Genomic DNA, 25976 nt, shown 5'->3' on the forward strand with positions numbered 1-25976 from the left:
TTATGTATACACACGTGCGACAATGACGTGCGGAAAATGAAAAAGAGCTCGTTGCTAATGAGCGAGCTTGATATTTCAAAGAGATGGTACACGTTTCATCTGACAACTTTCGTTCGCGTGATCCGCCTCGCGAATTTCGTCAAAAACTGCGCGTGTCCGTCTGTGCGTCCTTCCTGTTTCCGCCTTTCTACGATGCATTTCGCGCGTGGCCAATGCATTGTGCAATTGCATTGCACGTCGCGAATTTCGGCCGACATTCGTGACGAGATTGTTAGCGGGATGGAAATTGAAAAGAAAAAGGCGTAAAGAACAAATTCTACGATGCGTCGCACGGCGATTGGCCCCGGAATACTAACGACGTCGGTATTACTTTATGGTATTGTTACGCTTTCGTATTACGACACGATCTAACGTATCGTTGCGCACACATATTCGCCGTGTGTTACGCAATTTTTTATATATTTGCTTGAGCATCTATCCAATCGATTATGTTATATTAGAACATAGTATATTATCGCAATAAAATTGAACGGAACATGCGTATTTGATCGCAAGCTAACGCGGAGAATTCTAATAATCAACACGAAATAATCACACTATTTGTTTCATTATACTACTTTATATTATCACTAATTTTTATATCCACGTTTTTTCTTTATCAAATGATGTAGCGCCCGCAATTTCTCGATTTGATGTAAAATTTAGTCGGTAATATTTTTTTTGAGACCTCCTGTGTGTGCTTTAACTTTTTTTCCGAGAATATAATTAAAGTCTGAACTATTTCAAATTCAAATATGTCGCGACGTACATCTTACTAGTATCTTAACTATATGCTTATTTAATATATGCTGATTATGTGTAAGGGAAACTACTAAACCTGCTTAATTATTCACCACATAATCTGGTATTTCGTAACGTAATCGAGTAGAATTTGTGAATTTTGGCAGTCGCTGCGCGGCAAAGTGGATGTCACTTTCTTGATAACCGGCAAAGTGGGAGTCGGTATAAAGAGAGGATATATTCCGTGGCGATAGTCAGTGGGTTCTCAGTGAGAGTGCCGTGATCATTTCACCGTTCTACCGTGAAAGTCAAATATGAAGGTACGCGCCACTCACATCACGCGCGCTGTTTGTTTCTCTCGAATTGTGAAGATGTGTGAAGTGTCGATAAATATTTTTCAACGTCGATCAATTAAAGAATCACGTAGAGACGTTGTTGTTAACGTTCGGCACGTCGATATATAAAAGTTAATTTAATAAATTTAATTCGATTGAAACGCAATTCGTCTCGACAATCGCCGTGATCGATTATTTAAAAAATGTGAATGGAAAATTTTCGAATTTCACGGTGAACGACGCGCGGAGAAGTGCTGCGGTTGTCTGAATAGCTACTGAGATTTCACGTTGCTTCTTCGAGTATAAAACCACACATTCTAATCGTTCGCATTCATTATCGTCGTTTTACTGTTTGTTATACGTTTCAAGCTACGCCACTTGAGTGTAAGACACTTTGCTTCTCACCCACGTGAAAGTCCGTCTGGCCGTAACCTTCCTTCTACGTACTAGTCGTCGCGAGTTTCACACTCAACAATGAGGAGAATTAAGCAGGACAGTTCCTTATACGAAGCTGCAAGCCGTGAAAAAATAATTAGCCGTTAACGTGATCGTCGAAAGTTGCTCATATCCGCTTTTTTCGTTTTTTCATGACAGACAGGAAACCTGAAGTTGTTTGCAGGAAACTGCAATTGTTCAATAATTCGACGTATCGGACTATCGCTCGCACGCGTTCTAATTTTTTCTTTGATCACTTCATAATTCTTGTATAAATAAATAAATGAAAACTTCCGTTAAAGAATTCCGAATGGCTCGTGCCTGTCATTTTTTTCACCGTCACGTCTTTATTTTTCCGGAGAAAGATTTGAATGTTCCATGAACCTTTTTTCCTACAGAAGTGAACTTTTCTGAACGCTCTTTTGATGGGTCACCAAGATAACCAAATACATCTGATTTCGGCGTGTTGTTTTCTCTTTGTATAATAGTTAGATTGGAATTTATCAATTTTAAACGTTTTCCAGCTGCAATCGTGCGTATTTAATAAGTAAGAAACGAAAAAATCATACGGGTGATATGCGATCCAGATAATAAAGATTTACTTGTACCTACGAAGAATTTCACGCGGAAAGTATACTCTGTTTATTAATTTTCTATTTTGTGGAAAACACGTTCGAAAGGTTGTTGGTTCTCGAATGGAAATCGGAATGTTTATACGCGATCGCTCAATTGCCGGTTTTTTTAGAAATCGACGAGCGAACGAAGACAAACTAGGTCAACTGATGATTGCACTGCGAAGATCAAGGTCACGGTGATCACTTTCGCTCGTTCAAGCAGGTCGATGTTTCCGGGGTCGCGAAATTGCCACTCGCCCGATTATAGTTGCTCGATCGCGCGCTTTTCCATCTCGAGATTGCTACAATCTATCTTAGAATCTTCGCTGCTTTCTGTTTTGTTCGTGTTGCAGTAAAAGTATGATGGTTTTGTTTTTCTAGTTACGAGAAACACGCCGATACTTAATAGAATTGTGCAACTTTGTTCTACGTTTTGCTATTACTCCGCAGATTTTCAACGTTCCTTATCACGGCGGTATCCGTGTGAAATCATCAGCCGGCGAGATCGTCGTTTTTACCTCAAGTCATGTATGGTAACTCGTGCAGCAAGCGGTTCGACTACCGCCGGTAGTCGCGTGACTTTCACCTAGAATCGCTCTACTTGCGCTGCGTGGATGCGCTCGAACAAATCGTAAATCAACATACGTCCCACGAAATGAACCGTCGCAAATTCAGTTACGATGCTTAACGATCCCGAGGGAGAGACTTCCCTAAACTGTTACGGTCACTCGTCGCTGTCCGTCCGTTCTCATTGCTGGTCATTATTCTTTTTCCACATTGTTAAGTCATATTCGTAGAAAGAAATAACGCTTCGCTTCGCGATTCCTCCTCATAACCAAACGGAAATTCGCGCCCCTATTATTAACCTTAGGTACACATTTATTTTTCGCATACGTAGATAGTACTGAAGTCCTTCAGACCCCAGCTAATTTTTTTATTATATCTCCGGTAAAAATCACCGTATTCTGACTTTTTTTCCCGATTGTTAATAGATTAATAAACACATATTTATCAAGAATTAGGATTAAATCATAATCAGCATCACGTAATAAAGACGTGTTGAAACATTAGAAATATTCATAAATGCAAAGGAAACGTTATTTTACCGTAATAGCTTGAAAAATGCATATCTTTTTTGGTAATAGAGATAATTGAAAAAAGTTTTCAGATTTTGAAAGGGCATATTTCAAGGTACAAGGAAAAAAATCATTACTTAAATATTGAAATATTATTATGAAAATTATAAGGCTCCAAGATTGACGATTTTTCATATTTCTATTTTCTAACGGTTTTGCAGTATAAGAGTTAGAATTTTTGTTAAAAAATACAAACTCAATAACTTGTAATGTATGTAATAGAAACAGAAACAAAAAAGAAAAACATCAATAATTCAATAATTATATAATTAAATAATTCAATAAATCAATAATTTAAAAGCGGCAAATAACATTTATTCAACAAGGCAGTATTATTTTGGGCGTTTAGTCCGTGTGTTTCTGTCTTCCAATATAAATTAGTTTTTTTTACACTACTTATTTAATCTAATATTCTTTAGAATATATATTTACACTATAAACTCGAATAAAATTAATTACAAAATATACTTAGTTGCAAAAAAAGTTGCACGAAGTACACATTGGGGTCTGGGAAACCCCGGGTTTACTTTACGTGTAAATTACCACAAAACCGACAGACAATTGATTGCTCCGACAGTTGCTATCTACAAAGGAGATTCAAATTTTTTTTACACGGCGGTCGTATCCTCCTTACTTATTCTCTCTATTAATACTAGAGTTCAAACTTTGCCTGGGGTCTCGCAGACCTCATTACCTAGGATTAAGCGTTAAGCTATTCGAGAAGAATTCGAAGAGCAAGTTATACAATTTTTCCTATTCGTTTTTCCTCGTCGTGCATTTCAGCTGGCGGAACTCTTGATAGTAACGTGTTGCTCGATAATCGTCGCACGATCGGAAACCTCGAATACCGATCAGGAGTTGCTGAAGAGAGCGTCGGAACAGCTCGAGCGGTTAGCGCCGTATCGAAAAAGCGCTGAACAAGAAGCGCTGGATCTCGTGAACCTCTTGGAGGCCTGGAGACCGGTGGGTCAAGACGTCTCAAGCGAGAGGAAGATCGACGGGGACCAGAGGGTACCTTGGGAGTTACTCGAGATTCTGCCCGAACAGACAGAGTCAAGCGAGGCAGTGAAGCGAGCAGACGAGAAGAAGCGCATAACGATCGACATCATCGCCGATCCCAAGTACGCCGCGATGATGCAGGAGAGGATAAAGCGCGGCTTCAACCATGGATCCGCCAGTCTCCTCACCAGCATAGCGGGTGGTGTCCTGAGCGGCGTCGCGAGCGCATCGAGCGGCTCTGCGGCGAAAGCATCGGCGAGCAGCAGCCAACCCGATCACAAACCGGCTTACAGCGCATCTCCGGTTTATTCGGTAATGTGATGCTCGCATTTGCGCAATTAATCGGTGACAGATTTTCTCTTTTCTCTCTTGCTGACTTTTATTTATAAATGGGGTACGCAAATAATAACAGAGACGGAAGAAAAGATCACACGTCAGCGTAGATATCATTTTTTCATCCTTATGCGAAATTTAATGACCGATTCTCGTGTCGAGAATCCTGTCCTATTAGCGTAAACATGGAAAGAAAAACCACACGGAAACACGATGTAGAACGTCAAAGTTATCACAAAACAGCGAGAGTTAAGCAGTTTTTCGATCGCTCTGTCGACTGATTGGTCTATAATTCTATATTCCTAATCGCCACGCGGTTATATCGTCGCGATCACGTTTCTCGTTTAGCGATTAAAATAGTTATAACGTGTTTCAAAGTGGAAATTACGACATTGGGTGTTGAAGAACGTAATTATACCCTATAATGAGAAGTCCAGTTACGTTACTTAGAAAATGAATGGGGAAAGGTATATCGAACGAGACAGTTCTCGATTTCCGATCTTTCTCGTCTCCTTACGCAATACGATATAGAGACGCTGTAATCTCAGTCGCATTACTTCTCCAGTATGAAGAGAAGCCCTTCGGTGCTTGGGACTTCAAGAAGACGATTTTTAGCACAGTGTTTCAAGCTCTCAAGGCGATAAGCGGCGGCGTGCTGGCGTTGAAGGGACAGCTGGTTAAGGGCGGTGGTTACTTGCTCGCAGCTAAGGGCAAAGTTATCAGTAAAACCGGGGACGTTATCACGTCCTTTGGTAAACAACTCACGAGTAGTGTGGCAACCTATCCAGCGTCCTATCCGCCGGACACGTACACGTACGAGCAACATCCGCCAGTTGAAGACATAGGTGAGGATGACGATTGCAAAGATCGCGAAAATTGCGTGACACGGTCCGATTAACTCTCGGTATGCTCATGGCCATGATCAATTAGATCTAATTTACATTATTCAAATTAGATTCAATAGTTTCTGAATTTTGTTTTTGTAATTACTGATGTTGCAACTACTGATAAGGATTGGTATTTTATGATTTTCACTTTGTCTAAAGGTCTCCTAAAGACCAAAGGGAGAATGTACTTGTTTCTCTAGTGTCAAGAAATTATTTCAATTTTATATAAATTTAGATATAAAATCTATACTATATTTTTACTATATACTATATAGTATATGTCATTACAATATAATCTTTTCAATTCTTTTAGTTTAGAAATGTTAGTTATTTTTTCATCACAATGATACACCGAGGATTAATTTTCATATCATTCATCGATCATAAAGGAGAATGCCAGGTACTTCAATCAATACTCAAAAAGAGAGCTTCAATTAGACCTTGCTCGGCCCGAGATAATTTCACGTAATACAAAAAATTTCGTTTTCTCGAGACAAATGAAAAAGAAAAAAAGAAGGATGAACCATAATAGTCGCAAGCGTGGCCACTAAAACGCGTGTGCCACTAAAAAATTGCTTTCTACTTGCTCGTTCGCTTATATACGCTGCGCCTAACCGATTAGTCGTGGAAATCGATCAGAGACGTAATTTCATGTCTAGAAATGACGTAGCGTAGAAAGCCTGTTTTAGTGACTACGAGCCAACCGATTATCAGCAAACCCGGATACTTCGCCGGTAATCACGTGTTCAAGACACCTAACCGAGTATTATTCGCTTTTCTTGGACTCGTTCGAGAAGCGATAACAATCGAGTGTTATAATCAGTATTATCATTTCAAGAAGCTTGAAATAAATCATGTTCAATGATGAAACGCGCTCATTGCTGCATTACCACGTTCTTGGTATCGTTACGTGTTTACGCATCGATATACAATCTGCGATTGATTTAATGATCATGGAGTAAGGTGTAATCTTTCTCGTGTGTTTATCTGGATGTGTCTTGTTAAATATTTCTTGTTTAACGGCAGGATACAATTCCAATTACCAAGGATTACCGCCGGGTCCTGACGGATATTCTGAAGCAAACGATTATTCTCCACACTCGACGTACAGCGGGCCATCAGATGGTAGGTTTTTTTCTTTTTTAGGTTTTATCTTTCGCAAGTGTAGTTGTAACAAAGTTCCTAGATTGTATTCCGTTTGTACGTTTTCGTGCCTCTCTAAAGTGCCAGCTTTAATTGATCTGAGATAACAATTACGCGTTGATGAGGATATTCAGTGAATGCACGGGCGCGTTCGCCTGGTTCTTCCGGAGATTCATCGGAGAACGATCCGAGAAAGAGAATTCTCCCTCCACAGAGAAAACAGAAGTAATTAAAGATTCCCAACTTTCTCCTTGAATTTCAAAAGCATTAAATGTGGAATTTATTTCCTCTTACCGATTCGAAAAGATTTCTCTGAAGTAATTGCAGTTTGCAATATCGTTTAACCATCAAGTCGTCGGTTATCGTTCTCACAAATAAATTTCGTTGCCGGGGAGAGTGATTATGATCGTTACGCGATACCATAAATTTTAGTCTCCGTCAAAAGTCTTTGTCGATACGCTCTGCCCAAACTCGCTCGCGAAATTCCTCTCCCGTCAAGGAGGAGGAATTTCCCTTTCCATATCGCATATGGCCGAGCAACGGTGAATGTCAACGTCCTCTTTCCTTACTTGATCTCACAATATATTGTCCAATGCTGCCCACGTGTTCGTCGAAACACCAAACCCTTCTCACCTTTCACTTTCTCCGAGAGTCTCGTTTTCTGACACACTTCCTCGATTCCTCTGAATTTTAACTGTCGACGTAGGAACACAGAGTATAATTTGGATGCGTTCATTCTCTTCCTCTCCCAACGCACGAAAATGTTCCTTATATCTTAAGGTAAAGATAATAAGAATAATACTCGGTAAATCGACACGCGCCTCTAAATACATAAACAAATACTCCGCGTCTACTATTGATAAATATTCGTACGTGATTTAAAAAAAATGTCTCTATGCGCGCGTTCTCTACGCACGGTATCCATCCTTGAACAATTTACACCTTAGAAATTTAATAGGACACAGAGCGCACTGTTTTTTTTTCACTGCGTGACGGACCTTGCGACAATTGCCTGCGAATCTATGTAAGTGTCTATTGATTATTGAATGTGGATTGTGGTTATATTCTACATTTCGCACCTACTCGACACGTCGTAGTACCTCCGACGCACTCGCAATAAAGTGCTAATCAGTCTTGACAGTGTATACATGCAACTCTCCCTCTGCCCCAAAGAACTTGACTAACGTACTTATACTGTAATAAATGCAAACTTAACACCCAAGCACTGAATCAACTCACAAGAGACTCTTACGAGACTGACAGACGTCACGTTCACAGACAATAATCAGGGCGGCCTGCTGATCGTGACGCCGACGAAATCTGACCTGGACGAGCACAGCGACCAGCACGCGAACATAGCGGAAGTGAAGCCGGACCCTGCGAAGTTAGAGGAAAGTTTCGGCGGTCCGGTCAAGGCCATCAAAGACTTCTTGATCAGCGTGCCGAACGGCAGCGGTGGTGTCAGTGACACGACGGATCACCAAGCTGTCGTTGCTCAAGACGATCATGACAACAACATCAACGTGAACTCTTACGCAAACTCTCCTATCGCGCATCCAGCACCAATCTATGGAGCGCCCGAACATTATTCCTCGCATCTTGACAAACCGACGCAGACCTACCCTGAGAACTACCCTGCGGTCGATCAGGAAAACTTTTATCATCATCATCATCCCCCGGAACCAGCGGCACCGCTGATCCCATCGTCGCATCATTTCCCGAATCTGGCCGACCCTCATCTGTCCATTCATCAGAGCGTGGAGTATCCACCGTTGCATGTGCAACAGCTCGATTACCCACACGTTGGCCCACACGATGGCCCGCACGGAGCATTGACGAATCCATTGTTAGAGCCGGTGCCCAAGTTACCTCTCCATGACGACGGTGGCACGTCGGTCTATGCCAGTATTACCGTGGACACTGAACCGCAAGTCGCGCCCTTGAAAGTGCCCCTGCTGGGCTACCCTGGCGCCTTGAACGACTTGCCCAAGTTGCAATCGCACGTGGATTTCCACGGGCAATCGCAGTTCGCGAATCTTCACAACAGCTTGGATGGCCCACTAAGGATACAGCTTTTGAACCCGTTGTCGGCGGATCATTGGCAGGGTCAAGACCCGTTCGCGCCGGCGTCAGCCTTCGGCACGCTGAAACCCTTTCATAAGAGGAACATCCTGCAGAGACGAATGTTAGCCAGCCGACGCGCGCGTTACGCGTCGTTGCAGGCGACAAGACTCCATCGGCTGTAACGTCAGGTAACGCGTCGGTAGGCGTATATATAAATAAAAAGAGAGGAAACGGCGTTTCTTCGAAAGTTTTACGATATTTATTATGAGACAGATATCCGGATACCTCGGGCCGGAATTGTATCGGATATTTATCGAATATTCAAAACGTGATGAAGTGAAGAGATGAGATGAACGCGATATATCATCACGGGAATCATCAGGTATCGTTTCAACTATTCGTGGTTGAGAAGCGCAAAATATTTGTGCGGATTATAGAATATTTGTAAGTCTGCATTGTGTGTGAGTGTAGGAGTATACCTGAACACTTTCATTTCATTCCAATATACGAGATTGTTTGTCCGAGCTAAATTAAAAAAATAACATCCCGCAATGTTTTGTTTTTTCTTCTTTTTTTTTAATATTCGTTGCATGTTTCAAGAAATATTAACGTATACTTTAATATGTGCACGCACGCTCTTTCTGTTACAGTAGTCTACGCGTTCGCGTACTATCCACACTCGGCCAAATACAAACTACCGTATCCTTATTACGGGCGATAAAGACTTCTGGTACAGGCAATCGCGGGTATAGTGCGTTACACAAGGCAGGGTAGTTCATCAGTGAGAGAATGAGATCTATCGGATTCGATGTTTGGAAGACGAAAAAACATTCGGAGTTCGAGAAGTACCCGCGCATCATTGAAAGCTATGTTATATCAGCTGCCCAAAAATTTCTCGAAAATTTCTCCATTGAAAGGAAAAAAAACTCCTATTTTCACACCTTGGGATGTTTTGTATATATTTCAACTCGCTGACAGAATTATAATGCTCATTCTGTGAGCAATTATGAGACACTCGTGGATCCAGAAATCAACCAAACCGTATGACGATAAATAATTTCTTGTCACTTATGTAGGATAATTATTGCGAGTATATATAATTTAATTTTGTGATAAAGACTCTCGTTGTTATATTTTCGCTCGTGGCGGATTCGAACGTAAGTCCCAAACAAAAGTTGTAGTGTTGCCTGTAAAGGACTTACAGCCATTAAGAGAAGGGCTTTTCTGTTATCTATGTGTTATAGTTTCTTTAAGTAAATAGATATAAAATCTTATTTTTATTGTCCTTATTTAAAGCTCTTCCTGTTTAGATTTTCATTTTTCAGCAGTGCGATGTAACGTTAAGTCAGAAGAACATTTGTTTTTCATTATTATATAATAAAGACGAAAGTATGTCGATCTATTTGATTGTGCTACTGAAAAACAAAAATTTGATTTGACCTGATTTGCCATTAACTTGTATAAACCATTAACAGATAAAAGGGTCTTTTTTCCCATCATTAAATCGTACTACATATTTAAAAGTAAGAAAGTCTTTGATCTAGGTTAAATCATATTATTAAAAAATAAAAAAAATGTTTAACACACATCGTTGAACTATACTATTTAAAAATATTAGAAACATACAGGTGATTTTTATTCTGCCTTTATTTATCTAATAATTCCACAGAGTTGTAATATTTTCTAATAATTCCACAATGTTGTAATATTTTCTAAAATATCAAAATTATTTGAAAAAATATATAATTTACTACATAAGAATTGCTTAATATTTTACATTTTCACATTTTTTATTTTTTTTGCTCTATATGCTAACATTACATGACCTACAGTAACTCTTTCAGCCCATGCGTAAGATAGATATCACTGCGCATGCGCGAAAATCTGAATATAAAGCTACGATGAATCTGACGTTATGGACACGATTTTGGAATATTAGGAAATTATTTTCAACATTCTGGGCGTGCTGCTGAGGGAGTGGAGTGACACAAACACACATTGTCACCCAGGAGACGATGCAGAACGAAATAAGCTCACCTGATATCATTTTCGAAAATACATCTTTTCAAGCGCGAATGTTACCTTAAAAAACTCAACCGATTGAAATCTAATTATTTCTGCGTAAGATAAAACTTGATGTCACTTTTATAGTCTTTTGGAATACATAAATCTATAGCAATATTCTGATTGGTTCTTCAACTTAAGTTTACGTATTATGGTTAGTCCCGATCTACAATAGGTGTAGTAAGCTTTAAGCCGTAAAAAATTAACCAATCACGATTGATTATTCTTCTATAATTCGATTATGATTGGTCAATTTCTTAAAGTTTAAAGTTTACTACATCTATTGTAGATCGGGATTTACGGTTACGGCAATTTGTGTACGAAAGCCCTTAATTTTAATTGTCACTAGAAAACACTAGTTTACACAGGCCTATATTTTGAATCCTCTTTTATCTATAAAAGTGCCTCTAAAAGAGGCTTAGGAGCCACCTGATTGGTTAAGAAGCTGTATTTAAGACACTTTTATCGATAAAAGAGGATTCAGAATATGGGCCGCAGACGACTAGTAGCCTTCGAGTTGAGCACGGATGTGTGTCGACGATTACGACAATTGGAATGCAATTTGTGTTGCGTGTGCATGAAAGTGTCTAGGGATATTGCAACTGGAAAGCAATGAAAACAAAGATAACTAGGATTTCTTTATCATGATTAGTCAATTAAATATACTCTACTCACCGAGTAGAATTTTGAAACGCAGCTCTGGACGCATATATCTGTCCTTTCGTCTTTCCTTCACTACTCTGCACAGACCACTTAGGCTGTGTTCAGAAACCCTACTCGGTGAGTAGAGTAACATTTAATTAGCCAATCAGGGCAAAAGGAACTAAGAGTTATTTATTCTGATTGGTTTATTAAAGTAACTCTACCTATCGAGTAGGATTTCTGAACATAGCTATAGAGAGCGTCCCGATTGACCACGGTATGATTGGACACAACCAACCGATGCAAAGAATTATCTACCAGGTCGAGCCAATCATTATACAGGATTCACACTGCGTCCGATGTCTGACATACGACGTCCGATATCCAATAGGAGAACAGCTTTCTAATAGAGAATTCAATTCTCTATTGGAAAGCTATTCTTTTATTGGATATCGGACATCGTATGTCGAACGGACGCGATGTGAATCCTGCATTACAATCTGTGTCCAATTATACCGTGATCAATCGGGTCCCACCCGACCGCATATATGTCTATGGTTTATGATCATATGCTATGGTCTAACCTAAGAAAACATTAGATTTTGTAAGAAAGGTCGTGTCAAAAGAATCTTGAAAGTAAAAGTGTTTTATTTTCCTTCCGAGATTCAAAGAAGAATCAAGGTATAATGATATTTATTATATTATTATTTATGTTGAATATATAATAAAACAAACATTTTATCAAATGTTCACTCTTCATACACGTATCAATAAATAAATTCTAGCACAATGGGAGAACGAAAAGGTACAAATTTGTACTATCCACCGGATTATGATCCCCGTGTTGGTGGGCTCAACAAGTTCCTGGGCACTCACGCATTGCGTGAGAGAGCCCGTAAAATCCATATGGGCATCTTAATTATAAGATTTGAAATGCCCTATAATATATGGTGTGATGGATGTGGAAATCACATTGGCATGGGTGTCAGATATAATGCAGAGAAAAAGAAGATTGGAATGTATTATAGTACTCCAGTTTATCAGTTTCGTATGAAATGTCATCTCTGTGACAACCACTTTGAGATAAAAACTGACCCTGCAGTAAGTAATATTGATATTGAATATATAATGACATTTAGTAATATTTACTCTAAAATATTCTATATTGCTTCAGAATCTAGACTATGTCATAGTGAGTGGTGCAAGGCGTCAAGAGAATCGATGGGATCCTAAAGAAAATGAACAGGTTGTACCAGAAACAAAAGAAGTATCGTGTAGACTGTATGATGATGCAATGTATAAATTGGAACATGGTTTGGAAGACAAGAAAGTAGCCAAGTCTCGAGATTCGGCATTAGAAAGTGCAATATCCTTGAACGATAACATTTGGAAAGATGATTACAGCTTAAACTGTACACTGAGAGCATTATTTCGAGTATGAACATAGTTTTTTTAACATATTTGCAGTTTATTCTCAACCAGATTATTCTTATCAATATATCAACAGTAAATATGGATTTCATTTTTATTGGTGTCTTTTATGTTGCAGGAGAAGAAAAAAGACCTTAAGAGAAAACAATCTGTAGATTGTGCACTGTTAAAAAAGACCGGATTAGATATTGATTTAGTTCAGGAACATGAAGATGATATCAAAATAGCTAAATTACTCACTCGAAAGAAAGGTACAATATATAGCTTACATACATTATTTAGCTTCTAAGTAGACTTAAACACGCATTATCTATAATTATCATTAACATTGTTTTTTTCTCTTCAGACATAAAGAAGAGAGAACGTATAGGTTTCAAACAGTTGATTACAATTGTACGATCCAAGAATAATTCAAGGAAGATAACTGGCTCAAATAACAGGTTAAAACTGCAAAGTCAGGAGCCACCAAAAGTGCAAGAAGTCATAGATAATGCAACTACCTCGAAAGCCAGTAGTTCAAGTACTTCTTTGGTGAATTATGACAGTTCTAGCACCGATAGTGATACTTAATATACTTTATGAATGTTTCAAGCAATTTGTATATGTTATATATTAATATATAATATAGAGATATATATATATATATATAGATATATAAGTTCAACTCTCTAGTACTTTCAACTCAGAATGCTCTAACCCCAAGAATAAACGCCAACACAAGGATTTGCGAAATGTATATTTTGATGGAAAATATATTTAACGTGTGATTATAGTCCATATACTTTTCATTGGATTACACGTTGGAAGAGATTTTTTTTCCTAAATGTTGAAAGAAGCGTTAGATCATACAACAAAGATACATAACTGTTCCTATAGCTATATATTACATAGCACTAACTTAATTCTTAGATAGTGACATATATTTCTATGTAGGTATATAACAGCAGATAAATCTCTTAAAATGACCGAAGAAATTAAATTCGTGTCAGATATTGAAGTTCACAAAGAGTAAACTTCCCCTTCATGTGCATTGTGTGTTGATTTATACATCGATGGTAGGTTGTGGCTCGACAATTGCTGTAGTTGGCAGCGGTAGTTTTCTCTTTACTACATGAATCTTTTTATTAGAAAGACATATCACATAGCAATGATCCTTGTATGTGATTGATATTTTCTCAAAGGCCTCGTGCGCGGGGAAAGCTTTAGGATCAATTCCAGTCGTCAGGGTGACCAAGCCGACAATGATATTCGCCACTCTCTCATCATTTTCCAAATCTCCTCCGGACTGCAATGACAAATGCGAGATATTTTATTTTGTTATTGTAAATCTAATAGCGAATTCGGTAGCTTGCACTAGTGCACACTGAGTGTGTGCTAAGGCTTATTTACAGTACATTTTTATATTTAAGATTGTCTTAAATGCATATTTAAAAACATTTTAGCTAATAAAATGATATACGGATGTTGTACATATTATATTACTAGTTAAACATATTTGAGAATTTATTTAAGACAATCTTTAAATATAATAACATACTATAAACAAGCCTTTGCACACTAGTGCAAGCAACTGAATTCGCTATAAGAGTCAGTCGTGACTCCAGTTTCATACCGTTAACACAGCACCGTCCTCTGTTAACACCAAGTATCCAGTTTGATCAGGAATACGATCCAGTGACATCATTTTCTGCGAACGACAATATGTGTAATGCATAATGAAAGATATAAAATGCAGAAACAAATAAAAATCGAATTGACAATTGGATATGCTTTCATTTGACTCATAATATTTTACTCATAATATAAACGAGAAGTGGTTAAAACTGTAATTTAAGATACTTTTACGTTCTTGTTATCTATCATATTCGCTTCTAACAGCTACAGTGATATTAAAACCTAACCTCTGCTACGGAAACAAACAACGACGATCGAAAATGTGAACTTACGTATGACGATAGTGTCAGTGGCTGGCGAAATGTCATGCATACGAATGCTTGAGATAAGTTTACTCGGGCACTGTGTATCAAGCGCTAAGTGATAGATTAGTATCGCAGAAAATGAACGGTAAAATGCATCCCGCGCGCTTGATGACAGAAGACGAGTGTCCAGAAATATTTTACATACTCCTGTCATTTCTGTCCTGTCGGTGTATTATCTCGGTGTCGACGATAAGGTAGGAATCTGTTATACATTGTATTTGCGCATTACATAGCACACAAGTGATAATCCGCGTGTCTTACAAACATTTGTATTTTATATAATTATTTGTAAGACAACGTGCGAATAATGTTCATAATTTTCTGAGAATTCGTTGATACTCATGACGATTTCATGATGATAGTGTTTTACACGCGTGCAAATAATTGGTCATATTTACTTAATTACTGACTTTTATTCACTCATTGAAGCAACGTTTGGTGAATAAGAGGTGCAATCACATCTAGCCTACTTCGGCTCCGCGAAATGTCTTGCGTGGAGGATGCGTAGATAATCCGCTTGATATTCCCGAAATATTGGTTTCTCTCAGCTGTGTATTTACTTGGCGATTGCCGAAAAAAACATCGCGCGCGGAAAGCAAAAAGTGGGTGGCAAGTGTCGCGCAGGACGGCCGGACAACACGCTTGCGCAACTCCTTGCCAGTGGTTCTCCGCGGGCGCGATGTACCAACCTCGTATCATTCGTCGCGCGTCTTCCGAGCGCGTCTGTCCATCGGTTCGTACGCGGGGTGCGTTCACATACGCCCTTCGTGCACGCAGACCACGTGTTCGCGCGCGTTGGTCAGTCGCGCGCTCCTTCGATTTTCGATTGGTCCTGGCGCGGCCAACTTCACGCGCGCGACTCGCGAAAGAAACATGTCCGGCTCGAATGGATCCTCGTCGTGAGTCGTGCGGACGCGTCGCGGATTAATCGTCGTCAAGATCGCCGAAATTCGCGCTCTCGACGTGTGCGACATGCTGGTGAGTCGCTATTGATTCTCTCGCCCACGTTGGAGTGCGTGCCAGTGCGGTGATATGTCCAGGAGGAAGCAGGCGAAACCTCGATCTCTCAAACGTAAGTCGACACTATTGCATTATTCGTATTGCCCGATTTATTCAGCCTGATTTGTTCCCTCATTCTTGCGCGATTCACCGACGGTGAATAGAGATGAGTGGAAATATAATGTTTAATAGTTATAGTTGGTATCTTAATTTATTACGCGAGTACCTTAATCTATTACGCTAGATTGGTTAGGTTTACTTATTGTTACGAAAAAATATTCCAACATGCATTCTTTAATCGGTCCGTTGTTGATTGAACTTCACCGGTAATACGACACGACTCTCCCTCCTCTCTTCCTCTTTCTGTCCTTTCTTTCTTTCGAATTCTTGACAGTAAATATCATATAAAGACACAACGTAGATATGTTTAGGATACTTAGAGCTTTCGCGTGTCCCCAGGCAAATTGAAACAAATCTGAGCGCGTTGACGTTCTTGATTTCTGTAAAGTAACATTTACAGTCGCTTTAATTCGCGTTGGATGAATTTCCTTGATTCATTGCGAGGACCAAGAAGGGAAGTGAGACTTGCGTGCAATAAACGCGGGAAAAAAGGGATCAGAATGAGACAAATATGAAGATTTGCCGCCCCTAGGTGACGACGACTTTACGAGATTAAGGTAGACGTGCTCGCGCTTCTCTGTCGCAAAGACAAGCGAATAATAGCGAAGTTCCCTGCAAGGTATTCGTTCGTGTGTAGATGTGGATGTGCGGAGACGAAAAAGAAGTCGGGCTAAAAGGGTGCTTCGCGAAACTTCTAGACACGTGCGAACGTGCACCGGCGTAAAAGTAACGTACGGTACGAGTGCCAAAAGCCACTGCTGTGTTGCAGCAACCGCATACCGTAATGCACAATATTGCTATAGCAATTAAAAACGATTCAATTATGCAAGTAACGTTAGAGTTTTTAAAATTTCTGTATTTTGAATTCTTTTTATACTTTGTACATGTGCATCGTAACATCTATTCATCTTGACTATATACTTTGAGGAAAATACGTTCGTCATATTCGATTTTATATTTATATAAGACGTGCACGGTATATTAAACCTATATACAATTCGAATTTCCGAAATCATGTTTTTTTCCATTAAACGTAATATTCATGGCTTACTGACGTTCTAAAGTACGGGGAAAACAGAAAATTCGTTTTCAAATGCAATCAAATATCTATTAAAAAATGAATTGGACTTGCAATTATATCAGAAGTTTCCGTTAATTAATAATATTATCACATCGTGCGTAAAGTAGTATTTTGACAGAATTGAATGTAAAAAATGAACAAATTAATACATTAATTTATTATACGTTCAAAGAAACGCAAGTAATTTTTCAAGTTACGAGTTTAGTCCAAAATAGAAAAAATTCGCGTTATATTGAATTAAACGTTTAATTTCGCCGAGTGCCGAGTGAATTTACCAGTTCCTTACCTAATGATATCAATTATCGAGTCCGTGAATCGTTTCGTCGCAGTGAATAGACTGAAGAACCAAGACAGATGGAACGGTGAAAACCGCCGGGCGGCTCCAGCATCCAATGCGCGCTCGAGGGTGTTGGGTTGTTGCAGCAGGTTGAAAGCATACGTGCAACCGGATAACCGAAATACAGTTGCCACATAGAGTGGAAGGCGGAGAAGGAGAGAGATAAAGGGACGGTGAGAGAACGACAGAGCGCGAGAGAGAGAAGGAAAACGGTCGTAGATGGCGGGAAAGGGGGACGAATCATAAGTGCGGAATAAACAGAGAAGCCGCGAGAAATACAGAGCGAGACAAATGAACGTAGAAAGGGAAACGACGGGGAGGTCGGGAGGGATGCGTGCATGAGGGAGAGGTTTGAGGGCTGATCAAACGCGAATAGCGAAAAGAGGATAGAGTACTGTTCCAACATGTAGCAGAATGGAAAGAGAGAGATAGAGAAAGAGATACTGAGGGAAGGGGAGAGGGAGAGAGAGAGGGAGAAGGACGTCAACAGAAGTGTACGGTTAGAGACAGAAAGAGAGGCAATAGGTGAACAAGGTAGACCGATAGAGAGCGAGAGAGGAAGATAGAGAGGTAGAGTCAGTAGTCAGCCAGGATGGAATTAGGTGGAAGCCCACGGGAGACCAGCGCTTCTCCCCGGGGAATCCCCGGCCTCTGTAATCACTAGTTCGCCTATCCTATCCAATTCTGGTCGCGCTCCTCTCGTCCTCCCTGCTGGTACCTCTTTTCGCGCGCATCGTCCCTTTAGCTTGCCGACCGCTCCTCGCTCTTCTGTACTGTTACCGCCGTCACTTTCTCCCTTTTCCTTTGACTTCGTCATTCCTCGTGGAGTCTTCCTTCCCATTTCTGTTTTACACGCGACTGTCTCCTCTCTCTTAGTCGTGCTTCCTCTTTTAGCTTCTTTTAAGTTACTTGTCAATAAAAAAGAAAAAGGAAAGAATTCTAATTCTGAGACTCCGAATGAGACGTTTGCACTTGAAATGGGGTCATGTCCATAGTTGGTAGACTCGACATAATTTCATGTTTGCAATGGATCTTACTAATTGTGGACTCGATTAATGTTAATCCCGTAAGTTTCAAACACGAACAGCAGGATCTCGCTGAACTCGCACACAATCGCTATACGTATATGCTATGTACGCGACTATAGTACAGCCCTTTTCCCACGAAATTGCGATCCTGCTATGGTAGCCGAATCATTTCTCGTTTGTCGGGGCGGAATTGACGATTGAGCGGAAACGAAAGTTTCGCGTTGCTCGTTTCAAACTGCCGACTGTTCGGTAGCCGGCCACATCCGGATTCCAATAGCGGATGTAAAAGGTACTCGGCCGCCCGAAATATTGGCGCCGGTGGTTGATGAGGAAAGAGAGGGAGAGAGAGGGAGAGAGAGAGAGAGAGAGCGCCGTTTCGCGATTCACAATACAGGCGAGATGAATCGTTCATGTCTGCCGCAATCTTTGCTGCTCGAAATACCAGTCGCTCCTAACCGATCGCGCGTATAATTATTTGTCGCGTACGTAATAGTTTCTCCGCGAATTAACAGAATCTTTAAGGTGCTATAGCTGTGTATTAGCTGTCGTGCTTTCTCAACTCACGGCATTAAATATCTCGGCGAAAAGGAATCGAAACGTCGTCTCTTTCAACATTTCGATTTGTCGAAACAACTGTACTTTCCTTCATTCTGCAATAAAAATTGTAATCTTTTTGGCGGAGGTAGTTCGGTAAGAAGAGAACAGCTAGTACATATCGTTGACAAGAGAGTCTAACGAACCATGTGTCGCGCGTGTTACTTGTTTGTTGCGGTAAACAAACCGTCGTCTTTTATCGGATCAAGCCGACTGCCATCGCGGTCAGAACGTCACGATCCAGTGGTTAGCCACGAAATAGCAAGCCGAACCGATAGTATTGCCAGCATAGTGATATAGGGTGTTGCTAATTAATGCACGATAATGAACCTGCGCGCGACCGAAGCCGTATTAATGGATTCCAATGCCCCGTCATAACGTGGACAACCGGTAGGTTGGTAGCAGCTGAACGGAGGATAATTGCGTTAATGGGAATATATCGGTTTGCATCGACAGGTTTTGGCTCGTCCCTAACTTGCATCTCGAATATCTTTTTTTTTTTCGAAAATCGCACGATCGAAACGAACAGAATGGCGCGCCGGTCATCGTCCGTCGAGATTAAAATCCCATTAATTGATAAAATCGCGTTTAAGTGTTTTTTTCGCCATGATTCACGAACATTGAATACGTATTACTGAATAAATTTTATCGGATGTCCGTCGCGTTTTAGTTTCGTTGGAAAAAATATTTCATGCGAAAAGAAATTACCACGCGAGCATTTGCGAGGCAAACTTACGCTCGTGTGGACAATAATACTCTCATATACAGAGTGTCCAACAAATAATAAATATCTCGAAATTACCGACTAGAATTCTTTGTTACGATTTGTTGTAATTAAAGCATCGTTACTCCTGATCGTTATACTTTGGCGTCTTAAAAGATCGATGAAAATTACCAGCGATATAAACATTTGCTACGTAGTAACGTATAAACAAATCTGAAGATCGTACGTAAAAAATATTTATAGCCACAATAAAGCAAGTAAACATCAATACATCGATTAGGTGTGCGGAAGCGCGCTTTTCTCATTTTCTCATATTCAGAAACATCCTAGTCGAAAGGCAGGCGATCAATTAGAAAAGTTTATTCTAGAATTGTTCACTTGTCCTCCTTTCCTCAGGAGAAATAAATTCCCTTCGCCGAATGCAGCATGATTTGCTGGGCACCCTGTATGCATATCTAGTGGGAACGATGAAACGTGACTGTTGATTGTTAGAGAAATCTTAATTTATCAATCTACGCGGTGCGTTGTTAGAGTTGCATTATGTATCGTATGTAAATCAGGTTTCCCGTGTGCATATGCATTTCTACGGCAAGTATGAAGGAACGCCTAAATATACTCGATATATAAGCGCATTATAATTGGTGAGTAGGACGCAATGACCTGAATCATGTGCATTATGCCTCAGGAACGTGATTGTAATTTGCGCGTGCTCGCATAAATGCATAATTATCGTCCCGGAATTAATTTACACGCGCAGAAATGATTAACGACCCGCAGTCGAGGCTTCGGGCTTGCTTATCGATAATTATTATTTCCTCCTTTTCGTGCGCGTTGGACATTAGGACCAGGACCGCGATTGGTGGCGGTTGGAGAGGCATAATTAAATTAAAAACCACATTAAACCGTGCTCGAAAGTCACGTAGATCACTTCGACGAAACAATCTCTTCGGGGAACTGTGTCAGCGCACGACGACATCATTATAATGACGTAACTGTAACAACTACGATAAGACCCCGGTGACGTGATGTAATATTAATTAATCATTGTTTCGCGTTCTTGGGATTAATAATGCGCGATATTTCGCATTCAATGTCGCATATCGATAACGCAACACTTGCTCACGCCACTTTCTTCCGGCGGACTATCCGCGACAGACAGGCGGCCGCTGGCCGCGCAATGTAAATTTCCGGCTTAGCATTTTAAGCCGTTTAATCGTGGCTCCTCTAAAACTTAAGCCGCTATTAGTTTTTGCAGTGACAGCACTAAGTCCTCGCCGGCGGTCATAATCGTTATAACGCGCCCGCTAACTTGGATTAAGTTATCGGCCTCTCGTTAAATTATTGTCTACGAAGAGTGCAGCGCGCAGCTTTCCGGCTTCCAATTACGTCCGCTGCTTGGCTTTCGAGTGAATTTCAATAGCGATACATTAACAAAAGTACGAATTTATGTATATCTTAGTCGTACCTTGCTTTTAAGCAGGAGTTTTGCGTAATTCATCGGCCGTTTCTCAGGTCGTAGAAACGCGAGATTATCTCGTCGCTTTAATGGCGATTGAAGCGGCAGCACTCGAAGAAATAATATTTTAATTAGCGCAATAAAGTAGAGTTGTTTAAAAAAAATTGTAAAATCAGAGAGTCAGATTAAAATTCGGCGCGCGCGGTGTCGCTTGAAACTGTCTGGGCGACAAGGTTAGATCGTCCGTACGGAATTAGAAGGCGGGAGATGAAGTTGGCGAACTTCAGGAGGGGCCGCGTGTGTGCACTTCTTAATAGCACGCGGTATGCGGAAGGCTGCGTGCCCCTAGGAAGGAGAGCGCGCGTTACAAAAGACATACTCGAGGACACATTCCCGCGACGCGGTATTCCTTTGAGGAGCGACCACCCGTCGACAAGTCCGCAAACTTGGCGTCGCTTTTGTGGCGATGCGCGTCCTGCGACGGCGACGTCGATTTAAGAAATTCCCTTTCCGTGCCTTCTCCGGGAATTTTCGTTCGTTCCAAGCTGCGCGTTTATGAACAATCGACCGAGTCGTCTGTGTTAATAATTGAAACTAACAATCGTCAAGACTGACCAGAGTAACCATTTTCGGGAACATCATTGCATCATTTGTGCACAGCACGATAATGTCATCTATAAATTGTAAACTCATCATCTATTAATCATCATTTATCAATTATACACTTCTATGAACACGCCGGTGACAATTCGCATCTCCGCTCAGCCAATAGCCTAATTATCGTTGAAAGGTTAAAATGATTACAATGTATCCGGCGCTACTTGTCCCGAAAATCGAATTACTGCGGGGCCAATCCGATAAGCGCGGGATTACCGGTAACATCGGCCGTACAACGTGGCGTCGCGAGAGTCAGCGTGACAGGCACCAAAGGCCCTCCGCAATATTCCCGGGTCCTCCAGGTGCCTCGCTGACGCCGGAGGGAGCTCGGCGCCGCCGCCGCCAGCGGATGCTCGCGTCCCTCGGGAGTCTGAGTCCGCGTCAGAGCTACCCTGGGTACGCGGTCTCATGGGATTTCCCTTGACTTCCCTCCCCGACAACCCTTCCAACCACCACCTACCGCAGCGGCAGCAGCAGCAGCAGCAGCAGCAGCAGCAGCAGTAGCAGCACCGGCGGCCCTTCCCAATGGCGGCTGCTGCTGCTGCTTCTCGCTCGGCTGTCTGCTCGCCTGCCTCTCTGCCTGCCTGCCTGCCTGCCTGCCTGCTTGCTTGCCTTCCTTCTTGCCTGTCACGGACTCCAAGACGTACGGCGGCGGCAACGCAGATAGAGATAGCACAGTCGCGCCCCGGATATAACCCGCAGGGCGCTCCTTTATTCACGGCGTATCGATTAATGACTCGGGACCCTTGCGGGCTTCCGCGAGGATCGACGCGTCCCGCGGGACGCGCCCGGAAAGGGTTACCACCGAGGCCAGCGCGGGCTTGACACGGCACATTGGGAGGGACATCGCCCTGGTAAAATCGTTAAAACGCTGCGTTAACTTTCAACCGCTTAGAGGGAATCGTTCGTCTCTCATCCGCGCGTTTCGAGTTTGATCGAGGAGACCCTTATAGTACTCCGCTCGCAACGTGTGTTGGAACGTAATTCATATTTACCGTGACTAACTATCGGACGTCAAGGATACCTGAATTTTAACTTAGAATCGTTGCTGCTCTAGAGCTTGATATTCCGCTTTACCAAGCGATGCGCGCTGGTGTTATCGTTTAATTTTGCATTTTTAATAACGTTGCGCGCACTGACTTATCTAATCAGCCAATAAGATTTCACGTCGAACGACGAAGGGACGTCGACGAAGTCGAGAAAGTGCTGGTTAGAAATTCCTGGGAATCAAGATAAAACGTTATTATTTGGAAGACGCGATATACTTCCACCGCGGGAGCATTATCGGCAGACGGGAGCATCGTGACTCGAATGATCCTCCTAGAAGGGGTTAAGCCGCAATATGCAGTTATCTTGCCCGGCGTGCATGCCGAAGCCATAATAACACATCCGTTTAACGTTAGCCGCGGAGCCCGGCCGAGATTGCAACCTGTATTTTCGAGAGTCTACCTCTCTCTTCCCTCCCGCGGCCACCTACCACCGCCGACCTTCTCCCGGACCATCTTGAGAATGGCGTCGTCTAGGCCAAGCCGTATTACGTGGCTCGTTGCGAAACGATGTACGCGCGTTATAGGTGCCGGTACGTGCGGAAAGGGTGCCCCCGAGTCGATATAGTCGATCCCACCCCACCTTTACGATTATTGTCAGGCCCAGGCCGTCTCATCGTCAAATTGTTTACGGTGTTTACGGTAAATTGAATTTGCCGACGTCCGGCCGCTCGTACGAATCAGTCTCGGCTCATACAAATCAATTCGCACAGCTTCTTTACTTACAATAAGTCTCGTTACATAAGATTTTCGCAAAGCTCAAAGCTCTAATTGTATTACACTTCTATTGACGAAAAAGAATTTTAGTTTTTTTTTTTTTCAAATTAATACGCAAGATAATCCTCTCTTCTACGGAATTACGCAATTTAAAAATCTCGAGGTAGCGTGGAAAAATCGCGTTTGATGCGAAGAGGAGACTCCTTCCAACTCTTCTCCAGAGATCAACGAAACACATTTCTACACGACCAAAATTTCATACATACAATATATCAAATCATTCTTATTCTTCGTGCAAACACACATGTAGAAGCAGAAGGGAATTCTTCGTGATGACAAATATTGGCTCTCGTACGGGAAACGAATAAAGATGTTAGTTGGTCGGAACACGGACCTCGGCGAGAGATCCCGGACGCAATTAACGAATTGACCGGAACTCGCGGAAAGTCCTCGGTTACACGATGATGGATGAACCATTAACCGGCGGGTATCGTTGTCGGTAACGCGAAGCGCGGTTTGGCGTGAGACATGCCTGACAGCTGACAGGGTTCGGAGGGCGCCAGGGTGTACGATCGAAGGATGCGGTACCTTCGCGTCGTGTCTTCTGGAATATTTAAGCCCGACCGCCGTCTGTAGGTTTGACGCGCTCGTTGTTCCTCGTCTGACGTGTAACGGGCGGTTGGAGCGTACCGTTCGGGTCGCGCGGCCAAGTCGAGATTTAGCTCGCGAAAAATTTCACGCGAATTGTATATTTCCGTCGTGATTTATTATTCAGCACGCCTCTTTCGATGCGCCTGGTAGTCGGCGAGACTCTCGTCCCGAGATGTGTCTGTTAATTAATTGTTAGTTTTCTGACGGATTGAGGAATAATTGATCGTAAGGTCGATTTGCAATAACATTATTTTGTGCCGAATTACCAAACGATTGATAACAGCCTTCGATCGTCTTTACAAGCGCAGCTTTTCGCGCGACTCGCGCTCCAACAAATCACTCGGCAATTAGCAGGAAAAGTTTGCGCGGTTTGTTAGCTTAATCAGCCGTTAACAGTGACGAATGCCCTCGTTCCGGTAAAAGCTCGACAGGATAGTGGCGAAAGAGAGGGGATAGACGGGGTAAAGCCTGGTTTGACACCTTCGGAAACTCGACCAAGCGTAATCGTCGGAGTGGCAAGTTTGCCGCGCGTAAACTCACTCGCGTTGCGACAACGCGAAAGGAGAGGCGGCGGTGGTTCGCAGAGAGCCATGCGAAATAACAAACGACCTGTTGGCCACGTGAACAGGGGTGTAATTTTTTAAGTTTAATTCTGTGGTACTGCCGCCTCCCCCACGTGACAAACGGATGGCAGTATCGCTCGCGGTATCGTCGTCCCCCGAAAACACGGCTCGTCGTTTTGTTTATGATTATAAAGAGCGAATAGTTTCTCGACGAGACAGTTTCGTGAATTTACAAAAGCTCCCGAAAGAAAGAGGAAAGGAAAAAACGGGGAGAGCGCGCCAAAGTATGTTCCTATGGATTGACAAATTCTCCGTGGCGAGAAATTTAAGACAAGGAAGTCGCGTTTGTTGTATGTAGCTCGTAGGCAGCTGCAGATTTCGCTCTTTACCCGCGATATGCAAATGTAATAGAATTAACGGTGGCTTCTCTCCGTGCAGGGGACGAAGAGTGGGACGAGGGCAACGAGCAGAATGTCCTGGAGGCGGCCGAACAGGATAACGAAACGACGGCGATTAAGCGTGAGTGTTATTTGTTAGACTGCCAGTTCTCGTGTAGTTTTCTTTAGTATTTACGTACAACAGGTGGCAGAGTTTGCACATTGGATCATGCAGTGGGTTAAATAAGAAACATTTGTCGCATCTCATAATTAAATTAATATCACCCGCATCGCGCGCATTGGTTGACCAGTTTTCTTTCATTAATATCTCAATAATTACTATGGTAGAATGGTACAGAATTTTTCTATTTAACAAGTTCTAGATCTGCATACCCAAATTCAGACAGCCTATATAATTAATAGATATATAAAACAGCAAGCTTTGTCTCTTCATAATCTGTTTGTTATATATTTTTTATTAGTATTTCAAATGTATAAAAAAATGTACAACGCGTACCAATGCGTATAGCGTTCGTATGCGAATAGAGTTCATGAAATTGAACAAAAATGTCCTTTGCCATTTTGCAAATAGTTACGAAAATTATTTTTTTACTTCGTGAGTCATAGTAATAATATTAATCTTGGCAGTGTAAAGATAGTTGAGGCGAAGAAAGGGAACTGAACAATTCAATCGCCAATAAAAGAGATTGCATGTTGTTCGTGTATACCGTGCTTTAGTCAATCACGATACTAGAGTCCACTCTAAAAAAAAGCATGTAAGAAA

At 41.6% G+C, this 25976-nt stretch overlaps 4 protein-coding genes across 7 annotated transcripts in view; 3 read left to right on the forward strand and 1 right to left on the reverse strand.

Moving 5' to 3' along the window:
* The first annotated feature begins 214 nt into the window (after window positions 1–214).
* Window positions 215–10000, forward strand: LOC116843875. Of its 3 annotated transcripts, none has more exons than XR_004377941.1 (6): window positions 215–1100; window positions 4084–4611; window positions 5198–5477; window positions 6546–6644; window positions 7941–9108; window positions 9377–10000. XR_004377941.1 is itself a non-coding variant. In XM_032814750.1 (6 exons), the coding sequence occupies exons 1-5, from the start codon at window positions 1095–1097 to the stop codon at window positions 8906–8908; spliced, it is 1881 nt and encodes a 626-aa protein (XP_032670641.1). In that variant the 5' UTR covers window positions 215–1094; the 3' UTR covers window positions 8909–8914; window positions 9377–10000. The 3 variants fall into 3 exon arrangements, 2 of the variants coding, with proteins under 2 accessions (XP_032670641.1, XP_032670639.1); XM_032814750.1 differs by having other exon boundaries at window positions 7941–8914; XM_032814748.1 differs by having other exon boundaries at window positions 7941–10000.
* Window positions 10001–11944: 1944 nt separating this feature from the next.
* On the forward strand, window positions 11945–13635 carry LOC116843877 (coiled-coil domain-containing protein 130 homolog). Its single transcript, XM_032814752.1, has 5 exons — window positions 11945–12113; window positions 12218–12533; window positions 12607–12867; window positions 12982–13114; window positions 13210–13635. Exons 2-5 carry the CDS (start codon window positions 12222–12224, stop codon window positions 13431–13433), a joined length of 930 nt encoding a protein of 309 aa, XP_032670643.1. The 5' UTR covers window positions 11945–12113; window positions 12218–12221; the 3' UTR covers window positions 13434–13635.
* Window positions 13598–14987, reverse strand: LOC116843878 (ragulator complex protein LAMTOR4 homolog). 2 transcript variants are annotated; one of them, XM_032814753.1, is made up of 3 exons: window positions 14810–14987; window positions 14476–14550; window positions 13598–14148 (listed from the first exon to the last, which is right to left on the reverse strand). In XM_032814753.1, exons 1-3 carry the CDS (start codon window positions 14843–14845, stop codon window positions 13906–13908), a joined length of 354 nt encoding a protein of 117 aa, XP_032670644.1. In that variant the 5' UTR covers window positions 14846–14987; the 3' UTR covers window positions 13598–13905. The 2 variants fall into 2 exon arrangements, with proteins under 2 accessions (XP_032670644.1, XP_032670645.1); XM_032814754.1 differs by having other exon boundaries at window positions 14765–14810.
* A 581-nt stretch (window positions 14988–15568) lies between these two features.
* The window catches only part of LOC116843854 (zinc finger protein 423), an 88647-nt gene continuing 78239 nt past the window's right edge, over window positions 15569–25976 (forward strand). The window contains exons 1-2 of the mRNA XM_032814688.1: window positions 15569–15914; window positions 25254–25334. Coding sequence (XP_032670579.1) covers window positions 15875–15914; window positions 25254–25334 — 121 coding nt within the window. The 5' untranslated portion in view covers window positions 15569–15874. The remainder of the gene's footprint in view (window positions 15915–25253; window positions 25335–25976) is intronic.

Source organism: Odontomachus brunneus, unplaced genomic scaffold (genome assembly GCF_010583005.1).
Source record: "Odontomachus brunneus isolate Ranch 3 - 2012 unplaced genomic scaffold, Obru_v1 Obru_scaffold_036, whole genome shotgun sequence".
NCBI classification, from domain to species: domain Eukaryota; kingdom Metazoa; phylum Arthropoda; class Insecta; order Hymenoptera; family Formicidae; genus Odontomachus; species Odontomachus brunneus.

What these genes read in the sequence shown, in the direction of transcription:
- LOC116843877 (XM_032814752.1), top strand. Translation starts at nt 12,222, where the DNA reads ATGGGAGAACGAAAAGGTACAAATTTGTACTATCCACCGGATTATGAT. An exon ending in AGATAAAAACTGACCCTGCA is followed by an intron (nt 12,534 to 12,606) that starts GTAAGTAATATT and finishes ATATTGCTTCAG; the next exon opens with AATCTAGACTATGTCATAGT. An exon ending in ATTACTCACTCGAAAGAAAG is followed by an intron (nt 13,115 to 13,209) that starts GTACAATATATA and finishes TTTTCTCTTCAG; the next exon opens with ACATAAAGAAGAGAGAACGT.
- LOC116843878 (XM_032814753.1), bottom strand. Translation starts at nt 14,845, where the DNA reads ATGACATTTCGCCAGCCACTGACACTATCGTCATAC. An exon ending in CACTGACACTATCGTCATAC is followed by an intron (nt 14,551 to 14,809) that starts GTAAGTTCACAT and finishes TGTCGTTCGCAG; the next exon opens with AAAATGATGTCACTGGATCG. An exon ending in AGGACGGTGCTGTGTTAACG is followed by an intron (nt 14,149 to 14,475) that starts GTATGAAACTGG and finishes TTGTCATTGCAG; the next exon opens with TCCGGAGGAGATTTGGAAAA.
- LOC116843875 (XM_032814748.1), top strand. An exon ending in GCGCATCTCCGGTTTATTCG is followed by an intron (nt 4,612 to 5,197) that starts GTAATGTGATGC and finishes TTACTTCTCCAG; the next exon opens with TATGAAGAGAAGCCCTTCGG. An exon ending in GTACAGCGGGCCATCAGATG is followed by an intron (nt 6,645 to 7,940) that starts GTAGGTTTTTTT and finishes TCACGTTCACAG; the next exon opens with ACAATAATCAGGGCGGCCTG.